This window comes from Chinchilla lanigera, unplaced genomic scaffold (assembly GCF_000276665.1).
Source record: "Chinchilla lanigera isolate Chin_1 unplaced genomic scaffold, ChiLan1.0 scaffold00033, whole genome shotgun sequence".
NCBI classification, from domain to species: domain Eukaryota; kingdom Metazoa; phylum Chordata; class Mammalia; order Rodentia; family Chinchillidae; genus Chinchilla; species Chinchilla lanigera.
The window spans coordinates 21,002,901-21,024,784 of NW_004955434.1; the positions used below are offsets into that span (position 1 = coordinate 21,002,901).

Genomic DNA, 21,884 nt, shown 5'->3' on the forward strand with positions numbered 1-21,884 from the left:
CTCTCACCTAACATACTGGTCACGGGGCCGGGGGCCGGGATTGCGGCTGCGAGGCCCCTGCAGCTGCTGTGCAGACACTTGCAGACAGCTTTGATTCAGACACCTGAAGAGGAAAAAGGAACTGGCCGACGCCCTGCTCACAGCCCGCACGGGCCTCTCCCGGCTGCGGTTAGGACAGATCTAGATTTCCTAGGGTTTTCTGTTATTTTCCTTTGGCACCGAAAGTGGTCTCAGAAATGACAAAACTGAGAGGTGCTCAGACTAAAGTGAGACACTTTCCGTCATCCGTAACAGCGTGTGCCCACGGCGGGACGGCAAGCAGAAACACCCAGGTGGGGACGGGGATTTGTTTACTCCAGGGCACTGATCAGGAGCACTCCCAGAATATCAGGCTCCGTCTCTAGGGTCTAGGGCTCAGATGGGAGAAGCAGCAGGAAGCACAGAGGCAGAATGGCTTGTCAATGGGGATGGGTTTACACAATGCGCATCACAGTGACCAGCCATTCCTAAGACAGGAGCAACCGGATCTGGAACAGGAACTATCACCTGGGCAACTAAGACACTGAAGCATTCCAGCCGGGGGTGTGGGCGGGGGACGTTTTCTGTTACAATGGCATACCTGGGGTGCCTGCTTTCTGCTCCTTTCCCTTTGCTATACACACCCTCTTCCGACACATCACACTTCAACCAGACTCCAACATCTGAATCTGTGTGTGTGGATAAATACCTGGATAACAATGGACATGTATATGAACGTGAGACAAGAGAGAGCTTAGAGTCAAGAGACCCCGCTTCGAGGCCCATCCTAGTCAAGTCCTTTAACTGCTTTGTGCCTCGGTCTCACACTCGTGCAAAAGGATAAGCACTTCACTACCTTTACAAAGTAGTCAGAAGGACTGGTGAGATAGTGGGTGTAAAATCATTTTATGAAACTTAAAGATGCTACATAAACTTTATTAATTATCAGAATTAGCTCATCCCAAATGTTCCCCAGTTACCCTAACCCAACTTGATTTTATTTTTCTTCTACTTCCATTATAATAAACTCAGTTTTCCCTGAGCTGTGTTAATTCTAGACCAGAGAACTGCTTTTCTCGATTTTCTTGACGCCAGCAACAGGAAAACCACGGCAGAAGCATGGAAACCAGACGCAGGAGACAATAGGGCGGGCGTCGTCCAGGTTTCAGCACGTGGTTGGGACTTTGACTTACTGTTGTGGGGGCTTCATTGGGAGGACTATCTGGCTGTAAATGGCCATGTCCATCAAAACTCGGCAAACAGCATTAATTTCCAAAGCACAGAGGAGGCGAGGCTGGACTAGCATACACAGGGCTGTCAGGTACTCTTCTGACCTCGCCAACGTTTTCCCCTCCGTCATTAGCACCGTTGCTACTGTTCCTTCTCCCCACTTGTTTTTCCCTTTGGACCCACCCTATGAGTGACGCTTATGTGTGAGGAGAGAGGTATTGGGCTATGTGAAATGTTCCGTTTTGTAGAAGGAGTTGGAAATCTTTAGCTAATGACCCTGGTGGGGCATGGGGAGGAGGTCCTAGCAGAAAGCTCTAGCGTGTAAAAGAGAAAGAAATAACACAGCTTTATACTTGAAAATTTATTTCAATCAATTTTTTTTTTTAATGTGGGGAGTATCTCAGATAGTAATGCAGTACTTTTACATCTACTTGGAATAGTCCTTAGCTTGTAAACATTGGCTAGTTTTTAAGAGATTTGCAAAATTAATCTTTCTGGGGAAAAAAATATATTTCAAAAATAGGAATTTTTTGTGGATTTGTGCTATCCATTTTCTAACTTCCATTTATTCGATATTGAAGAGAAGGGGAATCCTTGTATCCCCTGAACTAGCAGGTTTAAAGCATAGATTTTAAAGCTCATCTCCCTTTCAATGATATACCGTATGAAGTAACCAAAGTCGAGCAACCTGCTTTTCTTCACCTTTTGAAGAGCAACACCAGAGGCATGCACCTTGGTATACCTGCCTGTATTCACATGCCTATTATGACTGGATCAGGTTTTTCATATTTGTGTGTTTCAGCCCCTTGTCAGGATTTTCTTTTAGTAAAAAAGAAAAGAACATTAATTCTAAGTACCTCTTATCTCCGCCACATCCATTTCTGAGCTATCAGCTCTGCAAAGAGCAAACCTTTCTGGTGACTCACCTATGAAAAAGCGAGGTCAAGTTTGCTGTTTCTTTCTTCCAAAAGTCAATGATTTCCTTAGCAGACAAGGAGGAAGTGTGTCCTTGTTTGACACTTAACACTCTTCTAAGACTAATAAAATCCTCCTCTGAGAGAGAGTCAAGCCTTGCTTGTTCATGGATTAAAAAGCCTCAGAAGCTCCCTGACCTTCTCTGCTGTTGCCAGCTCTCTCATCGCTCCAGAGCTCATCACTACTTCCTCCATCGTTGGGCTGGGCCTCGGAGGTCAGTCTGTCCAACGCTCTTGCAGTAGTAGATGGGAAAAGGAGATGGAATCTTGTTTGTCCTTTTCTGCATGAGAGCAGCTCTGAGAAAGGATGTGGGTCTGGAGTATGGGAAGCTGAGATGTTGGTTAAATGTTTGGGGATTAACGGAGAATTTAATTCATCCTTTCTTTCCCTCACCCTGCTAAAGCAGACAGCTGAGAGGTGGCAAAGTGTCAAAAGCCAGCAGTTCCTCAGCCCTAAATTGCAGCCCAACTCACCCACAAGTCTTTGTTAAGGGTTTCTCTTTTGAACTAGGGGATCTAAATTTCTAATTGTGCCTTTAGAATTAGTCAACGTTGGGTGTTTCAAATTGTCACATTACAAAGAAGCAACTTGTTTTTTGTTTTTTTTGTTTTTCCTAAATCAAGCCCTTAATGCACAAAATAACTTATGCTACTGTCAGGTCTAATGAGGTACTTACAAAAACTTCTCCAGTATTTCTTGCCCAAGTCAAAGGAGCAAATAAAGAGGGACTTTATGAAAGAGTGAAAAAGCAATTATACAGAATGTATAACAGGGCACATTAAGTCCGTTTCTGACTACAGTTCTTTCCCTTTATGGCATATGTTCTATATTGACAGGGATTAAGTTTCTCTCCTGAACGGAACAATACCCAGTTGCAGGGAGCTACTGTACTTCACAAAGCAACAGACATCCACACAGGCAAATGGCAAACAGAAACGTATCTCACACAGAACAGAGCAGGTTAGTTAAAGCACAAGACTGCTTCATCTTCTGACTTCTGCATCTCTGGCACTGCTGTGCTCGCTCTGCTACTAGCTCGCCTTTCTTTTTCGTCCCCGACCCACGTTTGTTTCCTCACACCGTTACACTTTCTCTGTCCCACTCGCTTTGTTATTCAGCATGTCTGATTAGCAGGAGCCTGATTGGCTGGCTGCCTGCTCGGAGAAAGATTCCATTGAGCTTACCCCCCACCCATCCACCCACCCACCCCTCGGCCAGGAAATGTGAGCAGAGCTGATGGAAGCTGATAGGCAGGGCTGGAGTGTTAGCACCAGCACTGGATGTGACAGCAGGCAGAGGAGCACTTAGCAGCTTATTCAGTGTCCGATTCGGATTCCGGCAAGGATCCAAGCATGGAATGCTGCCGTCGGGCAACTCCTGGCACGTTGCTCCTCTTTCTGGCTTTCCTGCTCCTGGTAAATGCTTTTTCATTTCAATACGTTGCTGTTGCCATTTCGTCTGGGTGCTGTTAGGGTGGTGTGTGTGTGTATGTGTTTGTGTGTGTGTGTGTGTGTGTGTGTGTGTGTGTGTGTGTGTGTATAACTTCAGGTAACCTAATTTACATGATTAACAAAAAACAACTCTTTCCAGAGCTGTAACCCCAACTTCCTAAGCAAAATAAAGTCTGCAAAACTTTCTGGAATTAGTAACAGGTATATGATACTACTGATACTGAGACATGAACTTTGGGACAGTGCATAGAGTTTGTGAGCTGAGGACTGTATAAGTGCTTGTGTGTATGCTTGGAATTTGGGTAACAGAGGTCCTGAAATCAGACTCACTCACTGCGGTGTTCCTGGAATTTTTTTAAGGATAGGCTGTGCGGGGCTTTCCCCCAATGTCCTCTACGAATTATTTTCCTGCTGTACTCATGTACTACAAAGCCAGATAAAAGACGGAAAGACAGCTCTCTTGCAACCTACTCAGATTATAGCTCATAATTACTGCAAGTCATTTATGGATACAAGTTAATGCTGGTATTTATGAGTTGAGGATTATAGTCTTTAATCTCAGATCTACTTTTGAAGAAGGAGAAAATGATGACTTTTTGTTCAGCTGATTTCCACAGTCGCAGTGATAAGATGCTCTGCTCTTGAACACCAGCACACACTGCATTTTTGACTCAAAGTAAATGTTCTATTGTGACTCATACTTGGTTTTATGGGCAGAAAATGAGCATTTACTGTCCAAAAAAAATCTACGCTCAAAATATTAATAGCAATGCACATTTTTTAAACCAGAGTGTTCTGGGCAGGCAGTTGCGCAAACCTCATCTGAGGGTTTTATTCCAAAATTTGCACATACTGCTTCCAAGCAAATGTGACTGTAGGTCTCCTTGTCACATTTAGGGAACGCCAGAACCTCCTCAGAAGGTAGCAAGGCAAGAACAAGGTACAAATGCAATTGGTATATAGGTTGTATTCTCTGATGAGGAAGGAATATGTTATTCTGCTTTGATTTTCACAAGTTTGATCAACACTATAATTTTGAAGAAGGGAAGCAAGCCATTTGATGCAAATTGAAAAACTCCAGGAAGACTCATTGGATAGAGTATGCAGGCATTAATTAGATGTTTTATACATTCCCATGTCTTCATAATTTTCATCTTTATAGCTAAAAATGCATAGAATTGCCTTGAAGCTATAAATATACTTTCAGTTCTTCCTAGAAGTTTAAAGGCAAACTGAATTTTAAGCATGAATAGAAAATCAGTTTTAGCTATTCTGAGGAATATAAAGAGCAGAATGTTTAGGTGTGCTTTATGACTTTGGAGCAAGCAGTTTATAAAAGGTGTTTCATTTTTTCCATACGGATGTGTTAGTTGTATACATCATTAGTTTGTCTCGTCCTTCCTTCTTTGTGATTTTTTAAAACTGTGTGTCATTTTCCCATTAAACTGCATCATAAAGTAAATTACCAATACATGTTACTTTTTTGATATTTTCACATGGAAGTATGATCTCATTATGCCTTAATAATACTCTCCCATTCAGAAATAGGTAGTTTTGCTGCCCATTTGGTAAATGCATTATACTCCTCTTGGATATCTTAAATATTCATATATGTATTTGAGCATATAATTAGACTCATATGGACAAACGACTGTTCGCTTATCTCAGAAGGACTTAACACATGTTTAAATTACAATAATTACATTACAATGCTAAAATGAAATCAAACCCAGGCTTGTTTTATGCTGTGTTTAAATTCAATGTGAATTTGAGAGTTACACTAGAAAAGAAGGACCTGGCTGCTAAGTGCCTAGACACTCCCGTGTGCAGAGCAGCAACAGCCTTAGCAAGAGCTGTCCTGTATTGTGTGTCTGAAGGTGGCGAACTCTAGGCTGTAGTTGTTTGAAGAGAACTTTCAAACCCATTTTACAGCCAAGGAAACAAGCTCAGTGTGGAACTGAAAGGGCATCTAGTGAAGACAGCATAAACTGCCTGCTTTGTATCAGGACTGTAAATTGTTTCAGAGGTGAGCACAGTGGGCTGAGGTGGTCTGCACTGTCTGTCGGAGGTCTGGGCACTTAGGGCATCCTCTTGGCCACTCACGATCGGAACGACACCATGGGTGCTTGGTGCACTTGTCACGCACTGCCTCCTGTAGCCGTGTGGCCAAAATTAATCGTTGTTTTAAGAGGAAGAGAATGTTAGCCTGCGCTGTAACTGACTTAATATTAGAAGTATGACATCATCAGCTCAACCTTCGGGCTCAGTAGAGAAGTAGAATTACAGGACTTGTTTCTCCTACACCTCTTGTATGTGAGATGCCCTCTACTCGTAGAGTTAACTAAAGCAACTTCTAACGTTTCCTTGATCTTATGTGGAAAACATCCTGCATGTCAAATTTTTACCCCATCAAAATAGCCCTCACATCATAGGAAGCTACATCATTGGTATCAGGACTTGGTTGTTGAGTGTGGGCGAATGTTGTGTGTTGTTAGGTCTCTGCTCAGTCAAAGTCATCTCCTTCCCGGGCATCATTCCTGAGAGAACACTATCCCTGTGTCTTTCTATCCAGGGCATAATGCCTGTGTCTTTCTATCCATTTTAAGTTACCACCTATATTTTCATCCACACTGCATACTTTGTAGACGTTTTTTAAATCTCTGGACACAATTGGATGATAAAACTGATCAATGGATTTCGTCTTGATGGTCAAGTCAGATTAAGCCCCAAAATGTGACTTTCCTGATCTTTCCACCCTTCTTCCCTTTTTATTCTCCTTCCTTTGTCTCAATTGTTTAGCTCCAAAGAAATGTGACAAAAACCATGACCAGCCATTGACACATGTGTCTATCTATACTTGACGTCAAATCGCTTCTTGTCAGAAAGGCATTTAATCAAATTTGCATCTGCTTTTTTTGTTTCTTTTAAGTGGTTTTAAACTCTTTTGCCTGCTATTGTGAGAGCTGCAAGAGTAACACTAGGAATTATAATAAAGTACATGTGTTTTTCTGTTGAATTTCTTTTTCTTCTCTGCACTAATTTATACATGGAAACTAGTCAAACACAATAGCCCAGTCCCTTTAGTTCCTCTGGCACTCTCTCCCTCTATTATCTAAGTGAATCTATCTTGGATTGCGAGAAGTACCATTAGTCTGTGGAATGAATGTTAAATCCCTTATTTACAGCAGACTGTGGCGGTTCCAGCAGTGTGTGTGTGTGTGTGTGTGTGTGTGTGTGTGTGTGTGTGTGTCTGCATAACTATGTGTATACACAAGTGCTTCTCTAAAACTGTTCCCTCTGTATTCCTCACCCTCGTACCTACATTGTCAATAAGTCAAGATTAAGGGTTTTCCTCATAAATCTACAGAACATTATATGGCATTTATTTAGAAATTATGGTCTTTATATTTTGGGACGTTCCTGTTACGTTTCTGGCTTTCTGGACCTCCTGCTTTAAGTGCTTCTGTCTATTCAGGACCACTTCCTGGTCCTGTTACTAGTTTCATGTTAAGCAGTTCTATTGCTTCATAAAAGTTGAGGAAAGAACGTCCAATAGTGGTCACTAGTGAACTGCAGAATTCTGTTATGCCAGAAAAGTTTTTCCCTGAAAGAGGCTATGAACGTTAAAGACTTTTAAGAGGAAGAGGGAATGAATAAGTGAACATACGTGTTTGTACATTTAGGTGACTATTAGTACATGTTGGAGCTCCTTTAGCAACAGGTATGAATACAGTGGAAAGAAATCTTCCAGCACACTGTGGGGTAGGCCATTGTTCTAATTTAGGAGAGGTGCAAATTTTATTCTTATAATCAACATCAAAATCAAGGTTAGAGTTGTTGGAATTTTTACTTGGCGAAATGTATATGTTATTCACTTTTTAAAACTCAGTTTATTTTTGTGCATTTTGCATGAGAACTTTCTTAGGATGAGACTTTGTCTAGTATTGTTTAGGCTTAATCAGAATGCAAGGGGGATGCTGGGCATGGTGACTCATGCCTGTAATCCCAGCACTCAGGAGGCTGAGGCAGGAGGATCACTGTGAGTTTAAGGACAGCCTGGGCTACATAGTGAGTAGATAATAAGACCCTGTCTCAAAAAGAAGAAAATATTCCTGTCAGTATGCACCTTTCCACAGCTCCCTATGCTTCCAGCATAGCTGTCTATCTTCTCTTTTTCTGTCCTTTTCCAAATAAACCATCTTCCTTTATTTAAAAAAAAGAATCCAGGAAAACTATAATGTCTTATCAATTTCTCCATTTTGTGCAGCACCTATGGAGTCCCTTTATATTCAGGCACTGGCAGTGCTAATGAGCTGAATTTAAGAGAGCAAAGGACTTATGGGACTATCTCGTGGTCCTCCAATTCCTCACATCTTCCGTGGTGTGTGTGTGTGCGCGCATGCACGCTTCCTTTGTATAGCACAGCTTCTTTGGTCAAGAGACAGTTCTGCTTGTAATCTTTCAGGCTCCAGGAACGACACTTCTTGAGATTCAGTTATTTAGGCTTCATTCCCCCTTTCCTCAGCACGCACACTCTACTGTTCTGTGGACTCTTGGGTAGGATGACCCAGCAGTGACCTCTGTGTTGCACGAGGACCAGATTGTCGTCTTGAGTGAGAGCATTCCTTGAATCACCACGAATAACCTGCTGGCTAAGTGTGCTGAGATAATCACAGGAAAACATGTCTAAAGCATGTTTTACAGTTTTGCCTTTGTTACTAATTTTCTTCTAGAGAGCTGGCTTCAAACTTCATGTTTTCACCAAAATGAGACAAGGTCTTGTCACTTTCTGTCTACATCATAAAAACCATAGCATGTGGTTGGATTCTGGCTTGACTGGCAGTGCTGGCCCACGAGCAGCTTAGGACTGGCATACCAGAGGTGATGTAAGTCCTAAAGGATCCTAGTTGAAATAGGCCAGCACAGCTGTGCGGAGCCTGGCTGCTCACTGGGGTAAGCGTCTGCTATCAACCCTGTCTTTCCATGAGCTCAAAAATACATGACTAAATCTCCCCAGTTCCCGAGCTTTGAGATTAAAAAACACGGTGAATAAACCTGGCCCCTTCTGCTTCCCTTCCTGGGCGCTTTGCAAACTGGAGCACCCAGCGTGGGAGAGAATTAGTTACATTTTTCTGGCTGTGTCAGAAGGATGGCTCAGGCAGTGCAGGTTTAGTCTGCAGCCAGAAATGACTTCTGTCTTCTCATTTGCTGTGTTCCTAAGAAGTTCAGTTTATTAATCAGTTTGACTGTTTTCCTGTATTCATGAATGTTTTTCAATCAGTTACGATCTTGCTTAGAAAAAAGGCACCATAATCTCTGTGTTTGACTATTCTCACTCAGAATTCCACCAGTGTGCAGCTACACACATAGTCAGCTCTTAGCAACTGCTGGTGAGAAGGTGTCATAACTAATTGCAGTTGCTAAAACATCTGAATATGTCTTAAAATAATTTTTATGCTACTCTGTGTTTATCTCTGTTGCTGTAATCCTCATATTTAACTTACATTTCTGTTGATCCCACAAAGCTGTGGAGGACAGAGAGAAAGGAACCTGTTCCTCCTTCCTCTATCAGAATGCTTGGTGATTAGACATCAATAGCTTTCACTGAATGAATGAATAAGTAGGTAAATCAGAATGACTCAGCCAGAAAATATAACAAGCAGCAAGGAAAGGTGACTTTCATTTTCTATGTGAAGCCTTCTTACTATTGCTGGTTTAGGTGAGACCAAGTAGAACGCATGAATAAATTCAAAAGGGTGTGTTTTGGGTTTCTACCTCTTTCTCTCTTTTGAATATATACAGTCACATAATGGCAGTTGAACAATATCCTCTTTGGCTGTTATCAATCAGAGGAAATCATTTTGCATGTTTCAGATATTTTTATCCATTAAGTCATCAAGTATTTTTCCTTTCACAAAACTTGTCCGTAGGAAGAACATGATATTTACATTAGATGTAGTTTAATAAAACTGAAAAAGTATTAATAAGCTCTCATTTTAGCAGAGATGATGCCATGGATTCACCAAGCTCTTGACTTTTACTATCGGGCCCATAGATAAACTGTATTTCCCACCCTCCCTGTGGTTGGCTGGTGCTGTACCCCTGTCTTTTGGTCAAATGAATGTAAGACAATTACCATACAGCGCCTGTACACCGAGCGCCCCCGCATAATCCTTAAGCATTGGTCACTCTCTCTTTACCTTCTTCTGGATGCAGACAGCGGAGCACTTTCAGATCTGAAGGAATGAAAAGCTACCAAGTGGAAGGCCACAGCCCTGGGTGACACACAGAACCCTGCCTCGCACTCCTCGCCCCCTGATTTTCACTGTGAATGTTTATTTAACCATGAAGAAAAAATAATGCTTTGTTGTGTGAAAACTCTAAAACTTGTGGAAATGTGCTGTTCCACCAAAACCCTTTCACATGACCTGCGCTTCAAGTTGGGTGCTATGCACGCTAGTACTTACTTATAAGAAATAATACAACTTTCCATTTACCTCATGGAAACAGAAATAAGAAGATACCAATCATCCGATGGCTTTTTAATCTTTTCAATTTGCAGTTTACTGCGTACCTACCACGTGCTGAAGATTTGGGGTGTGTGTTGATACTGCAGGGAAAATAGGAAAGCAGGTCAGTTTTTCAGACACAGAATCCACAAGTGGAGGGACGGTAAGAAATGAGTAAAGAGAGCAAGAAGGGCCAGGCTGCGGTGAATATCCTAAACCAGCAACACCCAACGACCAGGCTAAAGACACAGAGACACACCGATCCATGGGGACTGCAAAGACTGCAGAACAGACGCCCACAAGCAGAACCAAGGCTCATCCCCAACTGCTCCAAAGACAGGATATCAGAGAATTGAAGGCCGAACAAAAGGACAGAGAGAAAATCAGATCCCCAAAGGCAAACAAGCAAACAGCAACTGCCTGGTGCGGCAGTCCATGCACCAAAACACGCATTTGAAAACTGGACATGCACCGCGCTCTTCCAAGCGCCGCCTGCTGTTTGGGAATGGAGAAGTGCTCCTGCATTCAATTTCTGCAATGACCTCTCGGATGTGGGTTTTATTCGCCTCATTTAAAGGTTTTCAAATTTGTTTTCATACACAAACATAACATATTTTGACCACACCCTCCCCTCCTTCCCCTGCCTTATCCTCCTCCCCCATCACCTTCTCTTAGCTAGTAATAGTCTCCCGTCTGCTTTCAAGTCACCTTTGACTTATTTGTTAATATTCTAGCTTTCACATCGTGGTGAAAATACGAGATATTTGTCTATGTGAGGCTGGCTTATTTGCTTCATATGATGATCTTCAGTTCTATCCATTTTCCTGCAAATGATATCATTTTGTTCTTATTTATGACTGCATGGTACTCCATTGTGTATATTTTCCATATCAAGTTCTCCTGATCTGTTCATCTGTTGATAGGCATGTAGGCCAGTTCCAGATCTTGGCTACTGTGAATTGTGCTATAATGAACAGAGGTATGTTGGTGTCCTGATAGTATGCTACTCGTTGGTGTATACCAGCTGGTAGAGCTGGATCATGAGGTAGATAAATGGAATGTGTTTGGTTTTTGGAGGATGCCCCATACTGTGTTCCATGTTGGTTATATTCATTGCATTCCCACCAAGAGTAATACACAGAGCTTGAGCATACTGAATCTCAAACTGTCTTCAACATAGTTTCCATGAAGGAACCTCTACTTATCAGCAGTTTGTCAGAACCGAAACATATGTGCGGCAGCTAATTTCGTGAGAGAAGAGGTGTGTTTAGCTCACAGTTAGGGAGGCTCAAAGTCCAAAGGGCACAGGATAGGTTCTGTGGTGAGGGTCGCCCCTTGGCTGCATTACCTCATGGCACAGATAGAAATGCTGAGACAGAGTGTGCAGGGAGCCAGTTTTTGTTGTGGTGGTTGTTTGTTTTTTGAGACAAGGTCTCACTATGTAGCCCAGGCTGTCCTCATACCCATGGCGATCCTCCTGCCTCAGCCTCCCAAGTGCTGGTATTACAAGTATGCACTACCATGCCTGGATAACAAGGTTATATATCTTGAATCAGGCACGGAGAGAGAGACTGGCACCCCATAGTCTCTTCTAAGGACATGCCTCGAGTGACCTATGGACCGCACAGGAGCCCCACCTCCTGACAGTCCACACCATCTTTCAGCCACCACCTGAGCGCCAAGCATCCAGTCCCGTTGGGCCGCGGGGGGCATTGAAACCACATCCAAACTGTAACAGAGCTTGAAAAACCTTCAGCTTTAGACTGTAACTCTCCGGACTGCAACACTGACTCCTACTCACCCATGAGTCCCCAGCTTCTGCCTGCACAGCCACGCACTGTTGCCGTCCACCCAACCTCCCAGGGTGCCAGAGAGGCACATGCACTCTTACATGCAGAAGTGTTTTGTGAACTTAGTACCCAACACTTCGAGTGACTGCTTCCAGTCTACCCGGCCGAGCCAAGCTCCGGTGGACCGGGCTCGATCACCAACTGTCTATCCAATTTAAAAGCCAGCTCCAGTGGAGACAGCTGAGGCTCCAAGAACGGCAGATTAAGTAGCACACAGTCCCAGCAATGAGCAGCTCCAGAGTTTGTTAGACACTTTGTTGTTATAGTTATTTTTTAATTTAAAAATAAACTCTTCCACAGGCAGTAGTGACATAGTTGACACTGCTACTTTCTATTGCCCTATAATCTCACCCAGTTTGTACATAAAACTTCTGTGATTTAGACACTTCTTATTTAGCCTTATTATGTATGTGTGATTGAAAATTATGGCTTCCTACAGATTATGAAAGTTTTTCTCATGCATATTTTCAGTCACTACTTGGCTTCCAACATTAAAAATGAATTTTATAATTTCTCTATTTGAGGGTATCAACTTCTACAACAAAACAGACTGAAATAGTTTCTATTAATTAGGTAAGATTATTTGAGGAATTAATTTAGTTAAGATTAACTATTTAGGTTCAAAGGGGTTTTTTTTCCCAAGAAATTGTTATCCTTGTGATACTTGCCATTGTGTGCGACCCTCATCCGGCAGTGGTGGCGAACCTGTGCTGGAGCCGCGTGTTCATATCATTGCAAGCTCCGGAAGGTTCGCCATCGCTGATCTGGGGCAGTCTCACTTGCTTCATTATCATTGTGGTGTCTTGTTAACAGGCTGGAATCTCAGGTTTTCTTGATATAGTGCCAACTTGGCAACTTCCGAAATCCATGCAAACTCAAGCACATCGCACTAGAATTACATTTCTATAATGCACGTTACTGTAATATGTTTTAGCTTCCATCCTTACTAGAGTTGTATCTACAATTCTGATTAAAATAATTATAATAAAACCCAAATGACCTTGTGCATCTAAAGGAAGACGGCTGAGAGAAAGGGAATAACAAAAGTTCCTGCATGTGACGCACACGCCGTTATGTAACACAGATTTATTTCTCTTCTTAGGCAAGAAATTGCAGGACTCTAATAGTTTCACCACCTGTGAATTATTTGGGTGCACCTCATAAGCGGGTTCTTTCTTCTATTTGTTTAAAGAAATAAGTGGTATGTTTGCCAATTCTACACTACATTAATTTTCACCAAGTTTCCATTTTCATCTTCATTGCTTTTTCAGATTTTTTCCAAAGCTTCTGCCATTCTCCAACTAAAGCTTTGGGTATTTTCACCTTCAGTTTTTGTCTAGGGGCTTTCTCTAAGTCAGCTCAGTCTATTAGCATAAATGTCAGGGTGGCAGAGTGCGATAACCTAAGATATCCTGACATAAATTTTAACAGCGCTGAAGAAATGAGACAGGAAATTGTGAGCAACCTATAATAAATTCAAACTGTCCAATAAAGTAAATACACTTCACTTTGTTCTCAGAGTAAGCTGCGGTCTGGTGTCCAATTTCCCAGCCTCCACTGCCGGCTGTAATCGCTGTCACCATTTGAAGTCTGTACGCATATTGTTCAAATATTGTACTTCATCGATAGGACCAAAAATGAAAAAGGGGAATGGAAACAGTAAGAACGCCTACTGTTCAGGTGCTGAAGTGAGATCTGGAGGGAAAGTTTTTCTTTTTTTAGTTGCCTGATCTTTCATTAGAATTGTTGCATAACCACTGGTCATTGAAACCTAATATAATTTCCCTGATGTGCCATACACTTGTAATATTCACCGGGGGCTTGTAGCTGGTCTGAGATAAGAAACATGCTTTGTTTTTAATGTTATGGTTGGCTTAATAGAATTTAGATTGCCAGGCTGTGCATCCATAAAGTTTTAGAATTAAAAGGAATCTTTGAAGTGTATAGAAGGTGACCTCAATTGACTGGGATGTTTTTGAAGCTAAGAGTTTGGTGTTATTTTGTCTTTGAATGTCTTTGTGCCTCTAGTCACAGGTAGAGTTTGTTATACACAAAGTGTTTCATGTAAATTATTATTTGAATAAATGAGTTAATTGTCTATTCTAAACCTTCCATTTTACAGATAATTGAATTTAAAGTACACATGCTTACAAAGAGATCTGACTCATATTTGCCAGGCACATCTAGCAGCTAGAATCCTGGTCATGGAATTTGACTCCTTCCATTGGGTTCATCCTGTTTTTATTGTACTATGTGGCCCCCAAGGACCTGTAAATAAAAGCCATCAGGCTGGCTTCGGGGAAAGGGGTTGACATGTGGAACTGTCACATGCAGAAGGAATAGAAATGCAGAATGAAGCCGGTAGAAAACAATCTTGAGTTAAACACTCAAGGATTGTTGTTTCATAAACATCAGGTGAGATGGCAAGAATAGGGCTCTAAGGTTGTAAAGCTTTTCTCTCTCCTTAGTCCTATATCATAGGAATAAGGCGTTGTTTCTCTTGTTTTTGTATTAATGAACACTCTGAGTAATTTGATGTGTACATATGAAAATGATTTCATGAGGGACCTTGCCTATAGCAGGCGCCCAAGAACTATAGGCTTCCCTCCCTTTCTCAGTGCAAAAATAACACATTCACTGAGATTCTGCTATATATCAGGCCCTGAGCTAGGTAGCGGGACACTACCGCAGACTCGGGTAAAGAGATGGGTCTTTCTACAAAGTAGAATTAGAAGGGATTTGCAACAGGGGCAGGGAAGACAGGAATTAATTGGCCAGTATGATCCATTGGTTTCATGTTACTGACATGATATTATTTTCTTTAAACTGTATATTTAACTATTGCTGATGTAAGGGGTCTCTGCCTAAAGAAATAGACACATTAATTCATTATTTATAGTGATTCGAGAAAGAATGTGTTACAAAAACTCTAACTCTCTAAAGATTTATATTTAAGATCATTTTTTGAGTTACGCCTTTTTTTGCTGAAATCCTATTTTTTAGTAAAATTGAAACTCAACCTTAATGAGTGTATTATTCTGTCTCTATGTTTATTTGATACATAAACACCTGTCTTTTCCATCTCAGAGCTATGCATAAGCAGTGAAACCTTTAAAGCAGCCCCTTATTCAGAGAATAAGAGTTTAATCGGCCACATATAGAAAGCTAATGTCAGTAAATTTCCCTCAGCTTTGCTCCCTTCGGCCTGGTGAGGCTGAGACTCCTGACCGTGGTGCCATTTTATTTCAAGGCTCCAGAAGCTTAAGAAACCCATCTAGGGGTCTGTGCCCACTTAGAATGACATAGACAGAAGTGATTCCCAGACCTTCGCATTTCCTAGAGCACTAACATTTCAAAATGAGTAAGGAATAGATTGCCGGTAGGCAGAAGGTTTGCAAAATAACTACAAAGTTTCCAATTCTTAATTTTGTTTCCTAAGGACATTAACAAAATAAACTATCACCACAGTTTCATATGAGAAATAATTAATAGTCAATACCACAGAGAGTGCTTGCTTCCAGTAAGAAACGCTTAGCATCTTATCTACTTGTCATTCACGACAGCCCTGCGGCGGAGTTACTGATATTCTCCCCGTCGTGAAGATGAGAAATGAGGCACAGAGGGGTTGTGCGTCACCCGGCCAGTCACTGAGCTGGGAGCACCGCAGTGCAGATCCCAGCACACACAGGTCATTCCTTTCCCAACTCCGCCATTTTGCTTTGGTCTTGGAAGAAATTAACAGTCATTTGAAAAAGCTGAAAGTTCCAGATACATAATTTCAGTGGACAAAAAGTAAACACGTATGGCTTTATAGAAAACTGACCAGCGTCCTCATTTTTCTCTGCTCTCTGTATCGATGGAAGCATTCTCACAGACTGGCCTGCTTTACACCAGTCTCTTTCCTTGGGACACAATGATGAACAAAACCCAGGAAGCCCACTGTCACTAAAGAAAGTCTAAAAGAGAATACAGGTCAAGGCTGGAGGAGGATGTGAGGTACTACAGCGGCACCAAGAAGGAGACAAGGAACGGAATGTTACTGGCATTTACCGTCAGCAGCGTCCTAGGCCCGTGGTGGCGAACCTGTGACACGTGTGCCGCAGAGGCCTTTGCATCATTGCAAGCTCTAAGAGGTTCGCTGTCACTGTCTCAAGTTTTGTGCTAGGCAGAGAACAACCTGATGGAAGTTCACTGGGCAGAGGACAGAGGGAAGAGAACCATCCCAGCTAGATGGGCCTGTGTGGGGCAAAGGCCCAAGGGGAGGCATGGGACAGGGAGGGGAGCTGAGGGCCAGAGAGGATCCCGAACAGCCAGGTCACGAAGGGCCTTGCAGACCGCGTTGAAGAGCTTGGACTCGAGTCCTTGTTTTATAAAGAACTTGGCTACGTGTGTGGAGAAGCCTGGAAAAGTTAGGCCAAAAGTTACAAAAGTGTGGCCCTTCCACCACTGAGAAGCCGGAAGCCAGCAACAGCAGCAAGAGCAGAGGTGAAAAGGAGAGAGCGCAGCGGTGGAGCCGCACGGCTGTCGGCGGGAAAGCCCTTCTTGAGCGCCTTCGCCTTCATCTCACCCTCCTCCTCACCTTCGGCCAGAGCCCTGGAGCACCTGCTGTGAGCAGGGCTCTTTAGGTCCCGCTGCCTCACAAGAGCTCAGAGCCTGGCCCTGAATGGGTGCTCAATAAAGGCCTGCTGAGAGGAGGCGTGAAGGAGGGAACAGTTTCACTCAGGCCATCCAGTTAAAACCATGGCCTAGTGTCAGAGAGTAGTCGTAACAAAGCAGGGATGGCTTGTAGGAGAAACCAAGAGGTCTGTATCCCAAAAAATGTGAGGAACTTTGTGTCACTCAACGAAGTGTGAATTCAGGTCCACACCTTCTGAAGGTGTCGCCGCACTATTAGACTTAACCCTTTATTCACTCTCCGTGAAACTTGCAGAGCAAACACTCAGTATTCAAAGAAACAGGCCTGTGTCTTCTGGAAGCTTTATGACTCTCGTGTGACACAGGCCCATAGCATGGAGTCGGTTTGTACCTTTGCGTGATTACTGCAGTCTAAGGCTTCGGTATTTTCCCAAGTGTGGTCATTTATCTGTTCTCTCACCAAACAGTGCCCTATTCAGCTCTGCAGAGTCGTGTTAAAAGTTTGTTTCTTTCTGTGAGACACAGGCGAACACCTTTGCCCTAATTCCTGCGGTTACCACATTGTCTAACCCGGGCTGCGCATGTGGAGCTCCCTTTGCAAACAACAGAACCCCCAGCAAAAGACGTAGCACTTAGGGTTGAGATTCAAGTTCATCTGATCTGACTAAATATCCGCGGTGATCTTTACAAAATAATCAAGACATTTTAGTGTAAAATGCCTTGTTAACTTCAGACATATCTGAAATTTCTAAATTCATCATTTTATACCAGAAACAATTTGACTGAAAAAATAATATTTATTAAAGAAGTGTGAGTTAAACGTCGCATAGATTCCTTATGCATCTGATTGCCAAGGAGGCAGATTTTTAACCGGGCGCTGGAAACCTTTGTGTGTATAATTTCTTCTTCTCCTGATTATAAACAAATATTCCCCGTTGTACACATCACTCTCCACGCAGCATTAGCACAAAATCGATTATGGGTTGGCTTCATCTCACACTGTGGATTTGCCCTGGAGCAGCATCAGACACCTGTGTCTTAAATCCTATGGTCCCTTTTTCAAAATAACTTTGGTCATCTATCACTTGCATTTTCCTTCTCCCGCCTTCAAAGTGACTGCAACCGTGTAAAAATCTCTGCAGACGTAACAAAGCCGAAAAGTGTGATTTTCACTCTCCTCCTGGGTGCCAAGCACCGTGCTGTTTATTTTTATATGTTAGGTTAGCCTCACCACAACCCACTTTACAGATAAGAAAACTGAGTAACGAAATAGAAAATGGGGTGTGATTTTCTCTGCTGTTTGTCTATGGGTATTCAATTCTTATAGCAAACAAATCCTGTTAAAATATGCAGTAGAGATTGTTCTCCATGTTGTTTGAACAATGTTTTTGGCCTCTTTTGGCAGGAGCTGAGTGACCTCCACATTTTCAAAATGAAGCTCATGAGAGTTCACGGCTTGTACCGTGTTTCATCAATCCCAAGATACACAGTTTTTTCTGACTTTAGAGACTTGGGTGTGTTTCATAACCGATAGCAGGTCATGGTTTTAGTGGGTGGCATTTCTAAATAATTCGTAATGTACACGCAACAGTTATGTAACTGAAGTCTCTGGCATTTTAGATTTGATGGAATACCGTGTGGGTACCCTTCCAGTATCTGACTGATGCGGGTAAAACCTAGGCTGAAGAGTCGATTGCAGAACTGTAACTAGGAGCCCTCTTACTTCCCTCCCTCCCAGTCACCAACCTCTGGCAGACAGCTCTTGCCTCTGTCTGTCAGTGCCCCTAGCTGCGCACTGGGGGGCGCTCATCCACCGAGCTTACTTAGCTTGTCCCACCCCCTGACAAGGTCAAAGCCCCCCCATGTTGGCTCCAAAAATTTTCGGTACTTTCTGTGCTCAGTTTCCTTGCCTCTTAAACACATATCAACAATAGCATCTACCCCAAAGAATTGTTATAAAGATTAATAAACTAATTCCTGCAGCATACTTAGCATAGTACCTCGCACATGTAAGCAGCATCCAATAAACATCAAAATTATTGTTACTCTTTCCCTACAAGAATGAAATTCTTCTTCCGCATTCCCAGAAACCAATTTCTTATCTTTTCCTGGATTCAAGAAAGATAATAAGCCAGGCATGGTGGTGCACGTCTGTAATTCCCAGAACTTGGGAGGCTGAGGCAGAAGGATCTCCAAAAGTTCGAGGCCAGCATGCACTACATAGTGAGTTCAACACCAGCCTGAACTGAATAGTGAAACCCTGTCTCAAAAAAACAAAAAAGAAAGAAAAAAAGCTGACAGTTTTGCCAAGTAACTACAGCGTTCCACGAAACCTTGAAGAAAGGGACTGAGAAGAAAAACTGGGACTCTTTCTTAATTTGGAGTGGGATTTCATAGAAGTCAAGCAGTGTAAAATAGAATAAAGATGAAGGCAGTTAGAAAGTTACCCTGTGAATCTGCTCATCAATGCCCTTCTCACTCAAGATTCTCAACCCTCCTCTGCGTCCAAATCACCCTGAGCACTCAGAATTTAAAATCTTATGGACAGCTACCAGCAACTGCCCTCACGAGATTTTAATACGCTTGGTCTGAAGAGAGGCCCAGAAAAGGGCAATTATTGTAAGTTCCCAAGGAATTTGGAACTGCACCCAGAATGATAACCAATTCTCTATTTGAGTATTTAAAAATTCTAAAAACTTGTATTTAAGGAGCTTTAGGTCACCTTTGAAGACTGTTTATAACTGCTCCATCACTGCCAAGAAAAAAAAGAAACACTCCAAAACATAGAAGCCCTCTTTTCCTAAGAAAAGGGCGGGGGATAAAGTGTGAGTTCCAGTAACTCATCCACTTGATACGAATTATGAACTGCAAATACGTGTTTATGAGCAAGAATCATTCTGTGAACATGATTATCCTACTATAGAGCATACACAAGGGGCTCCAGAATCTTCCAGTCATTAGGCCGTAATACAATATTCAGTGACGCCTACCTTCCATTTGAACATGTGAACCTTTTATTTGAAAATAGGAACCATGAACATACTGAATCATTTTGTATAAAATAGAAATTAGAACCTTTCGGCCGGATGTAGTGGTGCACACCTTATTCCCAGCACTCAGGAGGCTGAGGCAGGAGGATCACTGTGAGTTCAAGGCCAGCCTGTGCTACAGAGGGAGTTCAAGGGCAACCTGAAGTGCGTAGTGAAACCCTGCCTCAAAAAACACAAAAAAAGGAAAGAAAGAAAGAGAGGAAGAAAGAAAAAGAAGGAAGAAAAAAGAAAAGAAAGACATTAGAACCTTTCTGAGCCCATTTGTCTGGGATAAAATAAAATAAGACAGTTCTGAGGATGTCCAGTATTTTGCATCTACTGGACATCTGATCTTTTATTTCCCTTTTTCCAAAAGGATATTGTATCACCTTAAATATTTGGTCTTCCGTCTTGGTCTCTTATTTCGCCTCTGGGACTCCATGCCTGACACCCACAACTTAAAGAGGAAAGGCTTATTTTGTCTCACAGTTCCTGGCGGCGTCAGCGCTTAGCGGGCTGGCTCGGGGCAGGGCGGCGGCGGAGTGGCCGAGCGGAGAGAGGGGCTCGCAGCCTGGGGGACAGAAGGGGGGGAGCCAGGAGGAGCTGAGTCAGGAGGAGCCGAGTCAAGAGGAGCAGAGAAGGGCCCTTCAACCTCAGGGTCCCACGTGCTGCGATCTGCCTCTTCCCCGCCTCCTGCAGCGCGTGCGCTGTGACGCCCCTGGGGCGGGGCCGCTTCCCGAAGGGCCTTCAGGGGTACACCTGGATGCAAACGGCAGCACCTTCCCCCTGCTTTGCTAAGACGGCAGAGGTAACCCCCTGAGCGCTGACCAACGCCCGCCTGTCCCTACTCCACTTCGTTAGACGTGGGGTGGTGTTAGTCCCTCCCTTCTCGTGGGGAAATGGTCCTGAGATGGATTTCTCGTGCTTTCTTTTTAAAGCCAGTCTTCATCCCCTTTTTTTCTAAAATGCCTCATAGAACTGTTATAAGGATCAGATGACGCTAGGGAGCATCTGGTAAACCCCAGTCGTGTCGCGCCCTACACAGACGTCTTCAGCGTCAGCCTTGCAAGGCCCAGCGGCTCCCCGGGGCGCAAGGCCAGATCCCAAAAGGCCGCTGCGGTCTCTTCTGCAGCGTCTTGCTGCTGTGTCCCGGCACACGAGAGCCGCGCGGCCGAGGAGCCGACCGGCCAGGGCTGGAAGCAGGCGTGAAGGCCAGTTACGCAACATGGTAGTGATGGTGTGGGTCCGTGTCAGTCACCAGCAGGAGGAGTGGAAGAGAGGAGGTACCCTGCTAAGAGCAGACCGGGCAACACAGGCGGGTGTGTGCGTGTGTGCGTGTGTGTGTGAGAGTGTGTGTGTGCGTGTGTGTGAGTGTGTGTGTGAGTGTGTGTGTGTGAGTGTGTGTGTGAGTGTGTGTGAGAGAGTGTGTGCGTGTGTGCGTGTGAGAGAGTGTGTGCGTGTGTGTCTGTGAGAGAGTGTGTGTGTGAGTGTGTGTGAGAGAGTGTGTGTGAGTGTGTGTGTGTGCAGACAGACTCTGGGAGGGGAGTAGAGGATGGAGGGTTGTTGGAGGAGACGCTTTGCTGCGCTTTTCCGTGTTCCACTTGCGCTGGAGGGGACCTGCTGAAAGACCGGAGCTCGGGAGAGAGCTTGGTGTCGGGACGCTGAGTTTAAAGTCCTAACAAGGACGCAGACCTGCGGAAATGGAGGGTGGAGACTGGCGGAGAAGCAGACTTGTTAGTCACCTAGGAAGAGGAGACGGGAATGGAAGAGGACAGGCCAGCAGAAGGGCCGGGGCCCAGGGCAGGACCTTTGCGGTCCTGGCACAGGCCGGCCAGGGTTAGTCGGAAGAGGCAGAGGCAGGGACACACAAGTTCCTTCCGCGGGAGCGGCCGGGAGCACGTTCCTCGCAGGGTGTGAGCGCAGCTCCTGGGACGTGGAGAGCTTCAGGGAAGCCGCGGCAGCCCGGCACCAGGCAGCAGCCGGGCGGTGACGCACGAGGATTTGGGCATAGTGCGGGTTCCACCTTTCCACAGCTCAGAAGGGTGTGCTCACCGCTGACCAGGGAGAAAGGGAAGGCAGGGAAGCACAGTGCAGCAGCGAGGAGATAAAAGCGGGTCTAGTTTTAATAAAAGGAAGAGAAAGCACGCTCGTCTTAACAGCGCAAAGAACGCTGATAGCAGCCATGTG

At 43.8% G+C, this 21,884-nt stretch overlaps 1 protein-coding gene across 2 annotated transcripts in view; it reads left to right on the plus strand.

The window, feature by feature from the left end:
* Adamtsl1 (ADAMTS-like 1) overlaps window positions 1-21,884 on the plus strand; it is a 462,751-nt gene that overhangs the window by 73,332 nt on the left and 367,535 nt on the right. Inside the window, exon 1 of one of the 2 annotated variants that reach the window (XM_005388721.2) lies at window positions 3,439-3,638. The exons of the other annotated variant lie outside the window; for it this stretch is intronic. Within the exon in view, the coding sequence (XP_005388778.1) occupies window positions 3,576-3,638 (63 nt within the window). The 5' untranslated portion in view covers window positions 3,439-3,575. Of the gene's footprint in view, window positions 1-3,438; window positions 3,639-21,884 lie in introns of those variants that run through there. 2 annotated transcript variants of the gene reach the window in all.